At 43.5% G+C, this 11,664-nt stretch overlaps 1 protein-coding gene across 2 annotated transcripts in view; it reads right to left on the bottom strand.

Annotated features, from left to right (window-relative positions):
• Positions 1-4,473: 4,473 nt before the first annotated feature.
• The window catches only part of SRD5A2 (steroid 5 alpha-reductase 2), a 28,739-nt gene continuing 21,548 nt past the window's right edge, over positions 4,474-11,664 (bottom strand). Inside the window, exons 2-5 of one of the 2 annotated variants that reach the window (XM_049830850.1) lie at positions 9,162-9,325; positions 7,128-7,229; positions 5,930-6,080; positions 4,474-5,351 (exon numbers count right to left, since the gene is read on the bottom strand). In XM_049830850.1, the coding sequence (XP_049686807.1) occupies positions 5,285-5,351; positions 5,930-6,080; positions 7,128-7,229; positions 9,162-9,325 (484 nt within the window). In that variant the 3' untranslated portion in view covers positions 4,474-5,284. Of the gene's footprint in view, positions 5,352-5,745; positions 6,081-7,127; positions 7,230-9,161; positions 9,326-11,664 lie in introns of those variants that run through there. The other variant, XM_049830849.1, reaches the window with a different exon arrangement.

The raw sequence follows: 11,664 nt of genomic DNA, 5'->3' as shown, positions 1-11,664 counted from the left end.
GACTCAGTTTAAGGCCAAGCAAGACTGCTGTGAACCTGTTAAAATGAACCCCCCAGCAGCCTCCTCATCTTTTACCACACAGCATAAAAATGCAACACATCGCTATATAGTGAAAGGCCTTTCCTCGTGGCAGCAACACTGCAGGGTGAAAAAAAATTCGGCCCAAACAGACATGGTGTGTTTGGTATAGTAGGGAAGTGTGGCTGTGACAATATTATGTGTAATCTCACATGGCAAACTTGGGGAAAGTAAGAAAGTAGACTGGAAGGCAACTGTGATGCTGGAGTTGATATGAGAAGCGTTCACATAGGATAACTCAGTTTCTGGGAATGACACTGCGGGTCAGAGTGCCCAAATACAGCTGTCTCCCACCTGGCCACAGGCACTGCGTATGCCATCAATGGATGGATGTGGGCTTACTGGGGTGTACTTCTAGCATCCCTGTCTCCTATGTGGGATTGAAGGCTTCCAGCCTGGGTGTTGTGAATCACTGCATGGCGGAGCTCATGTGTCCACTGGCTCTGCTGGGGGCAGAGGCCTCTGCACCTAGCTGAAAGGCATGGTGGTAGGATTATTCCAAACATTGCATCAGTTAAGGTCAGTCTGTTCTCTTCTGAATATGCAAAGGAACTTAATGAACTTCTGAAAACTGTGTCTTTGCCTTTTACCTTTTAGACTTAGAGTGCTAAAGACAGGTTCATTGGAAAGGCACTTGTAACTTGTGGTAACATAAACCAGAACCAGACCTCAACATCTTCCTTTACTTTTCCAGGTGTTACCATTAGGCACTTCTTGATATCTGCCCACCAACTTTGCTCCCACAGAGATCAAACTATCTATTTCTGTTTGTAGTGAATAATGACATATTCTTGAGCAGCTCAGTGGCCATCAATGCCTTTACTCGCAGACTATGGTAGTACTCATGAGGAACCAGCAGGCCCTGGCCCTGAATTAGTATCAGATATTTGTGTTTCCTAGATCACATTACTCATGCAGGCACAGCAGTGTTTGGGTTTGAGAGGAGACGTCTCTAGAAAAGCCTGCTCTGAGAAATTAGACCAGTTCAGGAGGACCCCAGAGGTGGCAGGAGAGAGGATATGAGGCTTCCAGGATTATGCTTGGATTTAAATGAGACCCTATGGTCATTTGCATTAGAAACAAATTTCTTAATTTGACAAATGAATCAAATAGAGGCAGGTAATCCCTCTACTGCCAGCAAGTGATCCTAAGGTTCAATGGGTGACATGTATTAGCCTTTTTCTGTGATGTAATATCACGGAAATATCTCCTTAAGATGCATTTCAGTGCATTTGGATATCTTACATGTCTTTAGGATATTTTGCAATATTATAATAACTCTGTCTCCCTAATAATATGCAACAGGATGTATCTTATTTGTGTTCTATCAGTACCTACAGGCCTCAACTGAGTTTTGGACTGCTTTGCCAAGTACTATGAAAACAAATCCTGTCCTTCAAGACCATTGCCAGAGACAAGAAATAGAAAGGAAAATGACCCCAAAAGTGGTGAGTAACTTGCTGAGGTTCGTCAGTCCATCAGTGACACCGTCGAGAGTACAAAACAGATATTCTTGAGCCCAAGGCATTAGAGCACTCTATCTGTCTAGGGAGAGTTCCTCAGTGTTTGTGGTTCCAGGACACACCGTGGTTTGGTATTTCTGCAGAAACATTCAGAGCTTCTGGCCAAGCATCAGAGGCTTCATGTTCCAGGTGAGTAAGGGAGCAGGAGTACAGCTCCCAGATGAGTGTTTTTCCTAAAGACAGTCACTCAAAGGCCAAAATTGGTGGGGTTTTTGCCTTTTGTGTAAATATATTATGTAAAACATGTACTTTAAAACAATAGCTACAAATGCCCTACGTTGCCTGGAGCTGGTTTTCTATTGTCTTGAGTGACATCTCATCTGAAGCATGGATTAAAGCCACACGAAGGCTGAAGTGTGTGTGGCACATAGAGATGGGAATGAGGGCTGGCAAGTGCCATTGTTCTCCTCTTTGCCTCCCAGTGAACAGTGTTTAATTCTGGTTTTGGCTGTCAGAAGAGATTAGATATCTAAATCCTGGTATCAATAAGTGGTCTGTCTGATCACTTAAGTGCAGAAAACACATTTCACAGAAGAAACCTTCAGATGCATGATTAAGCCATTTGTGTATTACCACAGCTGTATAGCTCATGTTTACGGAAAGTCAGCTTTTGAAAAAAGCACTCAAACAATACAAAAATAATTAAATTAACAAGAGTCCTGGGGATAAAGGATTAATCTTCCCAGCAGGCTGTCAGTGAGGATGAAGGCTGGGTTACCAGCTCCATGTAAGAGAGGTCTTCCTAGCACAGCAGCAACACCCAGAGCTGTCCTGAGGAAGGCCCTCTCCAGTGGAACAGCACCCGAACATAAATGTTCCTCAAAGATAAATGAAAACTAAAATGTGAATGATGGGAGAAAATCAAACAGAAAAACAGTATTCCAAAAGGGGGAGGAAAGGAATGAGCTATTATTTTAAATGCTTACCAGCAGAGGACACTTCTGTTAGCTTTTGGCAGAGCAAAAGGACATTGCAAAGAAAGTCAGAAAAGTGCTGCTTTTCAAAGCACTTTACTGCCAACTCTGAAATCATATGTGTACATAGCCTCCAGAGGCTTGAGCAGAGGGATATGAAAATCTCTGCTGTGTTTTTTCTCCCAGAGGCAAGGGGAATACATTTTTCCTTATAAAAATAAGGAATCATGAAAGAAATTTCTCAGGAGCATTGTGGCCCCAGGTGTGCTGCCCTGGGGCATTCCTATGCCCAGTGGGGCAGGCTGGTGTCTCTGCAGGGAGGGCAGCAGCCATCAGCCTCAGGGGGCAACTTGACATGGGGAGAGCCTTTGTCTCCTCTTCATCGCAATTAACTGCAATCATTGCTCGTAGGGAGTGTAAAGCACATGTGTGTTGCCTCTGCTCTCCAAAAATGACACGGGAGGGGGCAGAAGGAAATATGCTCCTTTCTCCCCTGCAGCCCTTTTCCACGCAACATGTCCAAGGCCCATGACAGAGAGGAAGGAGTTGCTCCTGCAAGGCATCCAGCAACTCGAGGCACCCTGTGCTTGTCCAGTACAGGGGTGACAGGCTGTGGCCCCCCCCAGCCTGAAGGCAGGCCATCTCCCACCTTGAGCCAGTACTGGTTCTCCCACCCTGATCCCCAGCTCCTTGCAATGGATATCTGGGTCTGGGACCAACAGTGGCAATAATGGTCCATCTGGTGCAAATATTAAGCAAGACAAAACAAATGCAGGGAATAGTCCTGTTATGATGGGAGGGGTATGTAGGAGGGACAAAGAAGTCTCTACAAGCCCTGTTCTGGTCCAAAGGGTGAGGAAAAGTTTGGTCCCTGCTCTCCCCCTGGCTCAGAAACAGATGGAGGAGACAGCAGCTAGAAACACTGGCACCCATGGGCTATTTGCTCTCTCATCACTTGCAAGGCTTTGGGGGGAAAAAAGCACAAGGAGGAATCATCAAGGAGGGGCTCCTGAGGTGGGGACCTCTGGGGAGCACAGCTGCTGCTCACACTCAGCATCCGCTCCCTAGGGAAGAGGCCATTCCCTCCCACCCGGCATCCTCGTCGCCTCCAGCCTTTCTGTCCCTAACTTCACACCTAGCAAGCCCCTTCCCAGTGTGTTTCTACACAGAGGATTTAAATAAAGAAACAAAAGGAAAGTATGTTTGTGGTGCTGTTGTGAAACTCACAGCCCATGCAACAACAATTCTGCCTGCACCTTTTTTCGTCCCTCCCTTACCTTTGCCTACACACAGCAAAGGATCTGGCTCTCCTGTGCACTGTACAGGGACTACTACAATGGGACCCAGCCTCAGCTGGCTGCTCTGCTCTTCGGTGATGAAGACAATTAATAATATGAGCAAAGAAGGGAGAGTTTGCCCAGAAGGAGGAAGCCAGCATGAGCAGGACCTGGAGAGCAATATCAGAGACTTGTTTTGGCAAAGAGTAAGTTATAGGCTAGCACAGGTCTGTGTTTTACATAAATTTTATTGTGTTTTGGAGAAGACAGTGTACAGTCAATCAGGTTACTCCAGCAGCAGGTAGTATGTTTAGTATGTGTGGTCTGGTCTTTTTCCTTCCAGCTGCTCAGCATAATTCTTAGCAGGATTTTATGCTCTAAAGGGTATCTAAAACTACCAGCATCTGTGGGGACGTCTTTTCCTATTGGCATTAATGACATTTTTGGGAAAATTCCTAACTGTATTCTGAAATAAAGAAGAGCCATCCTGTGTTTTTGTGAAAATTCAATAACATCTCCCTATCATTTTCTAATACAAGTATCTAAAAATGTTTTCCGTAGACAAAATGTACCGCCAGTGTTGGAGAACATTTTCTTCAACACAGAGCTTTTTATTTGTTGTAGTTCTTGTTATACATCACCATCTCAAGTCTTTTTATGAATAACAATTGAGTGGTTTTGAGTGGACAGGTTTTTTTATTCTGAAAAGAGCTCTGGATTTGCAAGAGAAAAAAACTCCTAATGGAGCTGCAATTGCTTTAACAAAGTAAATTTAAAAAAACAAACCCTGATGGCTGAAGATTAATCATCTGACAGTGAGGAGAGTATTGCTTAAGGAAGGAACACAGACATTGTGCTTGTGAGTGCTGGCTTAAGATACATCCGTCTCCATGTACTTCACATCACCTCCATACCATGGCACACTGCTCCCAGCCTTGTGCCAGCAGAACTATCCTCATGTTACATTATGGTTCTGGGAGCTAAGATGGCTTTTAGATTAAAAATAATGGGTTGAGTTATTTTCCTGGCAAAGGAGACCCCCTGCTCTTTTAAATTGTGGCAACACCTAGGGCAGTGCTGGCAGAGCAAGGGCACATGTGCTATGGTATGGAGGCAGGAAGAAGCAGCTGCAGAGGTGCTATAAATTGGAGTGGCTGCTGAAGACTTCTTCTGAAGTCATGGTCTTACTTTCTACTTTTCTGCATCAGTTTTTAGCCAATGCTTTTTCTCTGATGTCAGTGCAGTTATATACCTATTTTCCATAGGCAGAACTCCACTGACAAGCAAACATGTTTTTTGGGGAGTCCCTTTGCCCACAACTATCTGCAATTTCCCCTGTAATTCAAAATAAGAACTTCAGTTCCAGATTACCTTCTTGTCTGTTACAACCCCAGGTTATAAATTGTACAATTATTATAGTCAGACCTAACATTAAAACTAGGAATTGAAAAAAGCCCTATATAAACATAACACAGAGTCCATATTTCAGTCATTAAAAAACAAAAGGAATCAAGGCTTTCCTTGATTTTGGATAGTCCGTAAATGTCTTGAGATAGTACCTGAAAGAAAATAAGCAAGAGAGTGAACCTGCACATACAAGGAAACTGCACAGTTTCAATACAGCTCAGCTGAGGAACCTTAAAACTCCTCCAAACTTCCTTGCTTTGTGACCTCTGTGTGTTACTCTGCAAAAGAGCGTTCTGAAACTATTTACACCAGGTTATTTAATTAAGTGAAAGCTGATAATACTGTTAAGGTTCTAACAGACCTAAAGTAGAAACTTGAGGAATTCAGAGCAGAGGACCATACCTACTCCAAAGGACTGCAGAGGTTGCAAAGGAACCCTTAGGAAAGGTTCACATTTACAAGGCTCAATAAAAAAAGGCTTTAACTCAGCGGAAGCAGTGATGTAACTCATGTCAGATTAAATGACTGTCAGGCCCACTTAACTCAACATGGGCTCCAGCCAACTGCCTTACTTTCACCCAGTCACGAATAAACCGATACACTTCATGTACATCATATTCAATTTCAATTTTATCTTGAGTCCTGGCTCTGTTCCTCTGTCCCTCCCTGGTATTTTGCAAACAGCACTCCAAGAGCAAGCAGCAGCATATGGCAAGAAACAGTTTGATACCTGTGGTGGTGATAAGCACGTGGCCCAATGCAGCAAAGAGTAAAAAAGGCAAAGGCGAAGGCTGGTAGGGACCAGGTTGCTATGGCAAAACCAAACCATTCCACAATTTCTCCAAAGTAGTTGGCTCCAGAAATGTAGGTGAACAGTCCCCCTGCATCAACAGAGAAAATACGTAATTTTTACAGTCATCTCATGAACATGGAAAGTTCTTTCCCATAAAGTCAGCAGCAGAATATGCTACCTTTCTTGTTCGTAGCCCGTAACAGCAACCTAAACCCACTGCCCTGAAGCCAGTGGGGCCATGCCAAAGGAGGATCTTGTACAAGATTCGTGTACAAGTACAAGAATCAAAGGTGACTAACCCAGAGGCTTTCAGCACTTTCACAATCATTTATTTTTATTTGAAAAAGGACTTAAGAAATCCCATTATTAGATTTAAATTAAAATTATTAACATTAGTCAGTTCTCTTCAGGCCCCCAAAATATTTTGCAACTCCACTACCTTTGCAGAATGCAAAATCTGGATCTCAGTTTTGCAGTTTAGCTTGCAAATCACAGCATCTACAACAGGTAGGGATTGGAAGTGAGAAACTCTGGGGGAGAGATATTACCATCTGTAACAAGCCACCACAAGGAGTCAACACCAAAACCAGGAAACTCCTGGATCCCCGTCCATATTGCTCTACAGAGCTAGACATTTCCTGGTTCACAGCTCTAGCCCACAGCTACTCTTCCTCACCAAGCCCCACCCTGAAGGAGACGGAAAGGAAATTCTGCACCTTGCATCTTTAGTGTTATTTTTTCCCCAATTTTTACAACTTAATCTCCCTTTTGCAGTGTAAGAAGTCCACTACTTCTTCCTGGGCATGGAGAAGAATATTTCCTTCTTTGCAGTTGCCGTTTACAAGGCTAAAATCCTCTTCCTTTGTCCCACTTCAATCTTCTCTAAATTACCCAGCCCATTTCCTAAAACCTCTCCTCACAGCTCGTGTTTTCCAGATACTCTTGTTGCTTCTCATGGACTGTCTGCAGCCAGCTCACACTAATCCTCGCAGCTCAGAGGGGCACCTAAGCTGAGTACCTGTGCAATACTGGCAACTCTGCTATTGTCGTTGCTTTGCCGCGAATTCAGTCAGAAAACATTATCTAACCTGCTGCCCTACTTTCTCCAAGGAGGTGGGGGATAAGAAGAATATACCTTGAGGAATCTTGTAAGTGACTTCCCCGGGTTTCCTCAGCTGGCGCAGCAGGAGATCGCTGTGAATGTTGATCCCCATTCCCAGCAGAAATAAGAGGAGGCCTAAGAAACAAACAAGAAATGGATTAGAAAGACAGCTCTGCCTAGTTATCCTTACTCAAGCACATATGTGAGGTTTATCTTTGGAGCAGGCAGATAGGAGACCTAATGTGAAGTGGGTGGATTCTTTTTCAAGTCAAAAGATGCGCTGCTACTGAGAAGGCTACTGAACAGGAGAAGCATATGCGACTGGTGACAAATTACCCTGTATCTCTGTGTCAGTTTGGGGATCACGGTCCTGTCCTCTGGGAGCACCTGCATTGGATAGCTTCAGCGTGGGGAGCAACTCTGGACAAAATGATGACCATCCTGAGCACGCTGTTTTGCTGGTGAGATCAGAGCACTTTCAGCTGGTGTGAGAAAAAGCTGAACTTCCCAGCTGGCCATAGTTACCATTTATTGAACATCAATGGAGGGGACAAAGTACCCAACTGACACTGCTGGCTGAGGCCAGCCCGCCACAGTTGTTGGACGTTACTGCAGAGTAACCACTGAGCTGTAGGCAAGCACCATTACTCCCATTTTACAGCGGGGCAAAGAGGAGCACAGGGAACACAAACTTGTCCAGCACATCACTGGAGCCAGGAAGGGAACCTACATCTCAGCAGCAGCGCAGCGCAGCTCAGTCCACTGCCAGCAAGGCTGCTTGGACAGAGCTATGGGCATGCACATGGAGCAGTTACTCGCTGAAGGATGCTGACAGCTTCTGGCCAGAATAAATCATTGACCATACTCCATTTAGCTGACAAACGAGAGGCATTTGATTGAGAAACTCTGCAGGTGACATGCCCTACATTTAACGCCACATTAGGCTCTGAGAAAACCACCTCTGATAATGACTTGGAAGCACGGAAAGAAATAGAGCTGGTATGTGCTATGAAGTATAAAAAAAAGACTAAGTGCTGATAAAACCTCAACAATTCCAGTAGCAACAGAAAGTTGATAAGAGTGTAGAACAAGAATATACTGTTTGCTTTTTCTTTAATATTTCAAGTACTGCTAATGCTGATTTCCTTTTTTTTTTTCATTAAATACATGTTTTATTTATCATGCAAATTATGTGATGTGGTGTTTTCTTTGTTGTGTATGGGAGGTCTTTCTAAACAATGTCCAGGATTTTTAATGTGTGATGCTGTCTGAAAAGACTGAACTTGCATCCACAGCCTGAAACAGGGTACAGAAAGTACCTTGGTTATTTTGTACTTGTCATTTCCAAAACATTTCCTCAGACCTCCATGTTAATCTTAATTTCTATATGTGCATTTAAAAAACATTCTCTATGCTGCACCAAATGTGTAATGCCACCTAGCTGCTCTTGCTCAGTTATTCTCTCAGGGATTTTACAGGGTGAAATTCAGCTAGGCTATTAAGGAATATAAAGGAACCATATTAGCATACAACGAGGCTGTGCGTGATGCCTAATCTTCCCATGTGCCTCACATGAGAAAAAAGAGCCCTTTGTCTCTAAAGCCTCATTTATGCTGGGGTTTTGCCCTTCTTTTCACTCTCAGTCGGAATAGCTGCATCAAGTGCAAAGCTCCCTGGCAGGGAAAAGAAAGCCACAGTTTGCCCTTGCACACGGCCACTGCTGGGTGGACACTTCTGGCTGAGCAAGGGCACGTCCCCATTCAGCTGAGGCCTGAGATCGCATCTCTGCAGCCTGTAGCGGCAGGAGACTCTGGAGCGGTGTGAGTAAAACAAGGCTGGTGATTTGAGACTAACACATAACATCATAAGGCTTCAACGGTGGCTGCCTAGCAAAAAAAAAAAAGTCACTGCACATTTATTTGTTTTATCTGGGCCAGCAGGCAGGTTTTATGCTGATTTCCATCACAATTGATTTGACTCACATGTTCAGTAAAGATTAGGACATAGTTCAAAATGCTTACAAATTGCTTGGAGATTAGATCTTGGGAATCCTGCAGCTGTAATTACCTGATGTAAATCTGATGTCGGTGCACCAATCGTTTGGATATTCAGCACAGTAAATCAGGTAGTACCCCTGGAGGAAGCCATTATAGATACAGAATAACATGCCAAAGAAAAGCAATTGCAGTGGGAAAGGTCTGCCTCTAGTGAAGAAGGGGTAAATAAATGTCCTAAGGTAAATAAGAAAACAAAGTCAGCACATTACTCATGATAACATTGTATTTGCAATTTCTCTGCTGTAGGAAAAAAACTTTAACAAAACACAAAATATAAAAAAGGGCAATAAAGATAAAAAAAACCCCAAACCTGTAACAAAGTAAAATCAGCAACTAATGGGAACAAATAATACTGCAGATACCCACATTCATCTGGTCCTTCAGGACTGAACACAAGGGGGGAAGCTAGAAATCTCATCCAGAGTCACTGCCGCCTTGGAAATGTCTCTCTGCCTTCCTTCTCCCTTGTTGGCAAAATGAGGAACTTCTGCCCACAAACAGCATTTTCGTTTTAAGACCTTGGCTGCCTTTTGCTGTAATGCTGCAGAGCGCAGAGCAAAGGATGCTGTGGAGGCACATGCGCATGCTGATGTTCAAACCGAAGCATTTCAGGGCAGTACTAATTGCAATATTGATTCCCCAAATGAGCACTGCTATGCCACAAGCACTGTGGAGGAGTTTTGTTATGGAGAAAACGTTTCTGTTCCCACTACGAGGACCAAGCCCTGAGGGCTTTAGCCCCTGGTGCCAGATGGAGTCGAAGGCAGTGTTGAGACCCCTCTGGCTCTCTCATCCCCTGCAGTGTATAGCCTGAGATGTAATCCCCTTTCCCAGACTCTCCTGCTCCACTCAGAGACCTCTGCTCATCCCCAACACACAGCTGCTCTGTCCTGCTCCGCTTGGACACTTCAATGCAGAGGCAGAGCAATGTTGTTGGCTGCTTGGAGAAGCTGCTTTGCCTCCAGTCCCTGCCTCTCCTCCATGCTTTCAAACTTTTCTTTAAAATAAGAAGAGCTAAAAACCTAAGTTTAATATGGTAAACACCAAGATTTCCATGCCGTTCCAGCACCTAGGGCTTCCTTAGACAAAAGCTGTGCTAACACTAGCATTAACATGTGTAGGGGCAAATAGTCTGTGCTTGTATAGTTTTAATTTTCACATATCTTTGCTTCAGGTGGGTGTATCCCTCTTGACACATTGGACAATCCATATCAACCCTGGGAGAGTGAAATGGAAAAGTTACATTTATATTTGTTAGGTGTTTTCTTATCTGGCCAATTAAGTTCTGCATGTTATAAAATGTACACTCTTAATTTCTTTCTTTTGCCCTGTTGGGCTTTGGATGGTGCTCAGCATATCAGTATGTAAGCACTGTTGATAAGTAATCCACATTCCAGGTTGCCAATATCAACTTAAGCAAGCTGGGGCATAAAATTTCATCACATTATAAATCTAGATTAAATCATACTGAGTGTGTCTGAAAGTGAGTAAGCAGAATACAAGCAACAACATGTTAACGTATTCACTGCTTTCCAAAGCAAGGTAAGCCAGATTTCTAGCAATTAAGGCAGTTGTGATGCAGAAGTTCTAAATATTTCTAAATATAGTGAAATCTAAGAGGTATGCAAAAATATTTTTTAGACAGTGGTATCACATTTGTCACATTTATTACAGTATAGAAAGGAATGCTCTTTGGAGTAATGTTACCAACAATTATCAGTTTTGCCCTTCGGGAATGGGATGCTGGAGTTACAATTAGGCAAGGCCAGCTTTAGGACTCCAACCTGCCTGTTGAAGTAATATTGACAAATTGGACCTGAACATCCATGAGAAAAAGTGGGAAACTTGCTTATGGAAGCTTGGAAAAAGCAAATTGTATAGAAGAGAGAATAATATCAAACTGCACAAGGTTAATTTAGGAGGAAAATTTATACAGCAGATTGGAGTGGGACTCGCCCTGCTTTATCCTTTGTCAAAACCAGTTATGTTTGAGAGTCTCTTCATTTTTACAGCTGATGCAAACAGAAGTTTCTAGCATAAGCTGGCATTTCTCAGCTCCCAGCAAAGTTGATTATTGCTGTGGTGCTTCCCAGTGCTGCTGTTGCAGGATAAATGTTATAGGCCCTTGAAAGGTGACTTGTCCTGCAGTAACAGGAGGGCAAAAATCAGCTGTAGACCTATCTACCATGGATGCAGTGGATGCAGGACAGAAAGAACCAGCATGTAAATTATAAGTACAATCGCAGGGGAACCAGGAGGCATTGCGGGGGGGCGGTGTTGAGGGAGTGAAATCCTGGCATTGCTGAAATCCTGCCTCATAGCACTTTGAAAATCCAAATCAGGAATTCATCCAAGAATCTTTGTTGTGGAACAACTTCTCCAAGGAAATCTGCTTGGGTCTGTAAATCCAGAGGCTGGATTTGTTTCTCTTTATCCAAACAATGCCCTAAGTCTTTGTTTTAATACAGTGCTTGTCAGCTTGTACTACATAGCTACTTGAGGGTACACAAACT

Source organism: Accipiter gentilis, chromosome 28 (assembly GCF_929443795.1).
Source record: "Accipiter gentilis chromosome 28, bAccGen1.1, whole genome shotgun sequence".
Classification (NCBI taxonomy): Eukaryota; Metazoa; Chordata; class Aves; order Accipitriformes; family Accipitridae; genus Astur; species Astur gentilis.
The sequence above is the reverse complement of the archived record's forward strand: the minus strand, read 5'-3'. Positions and strand labels throughout refer to the sequence as shown.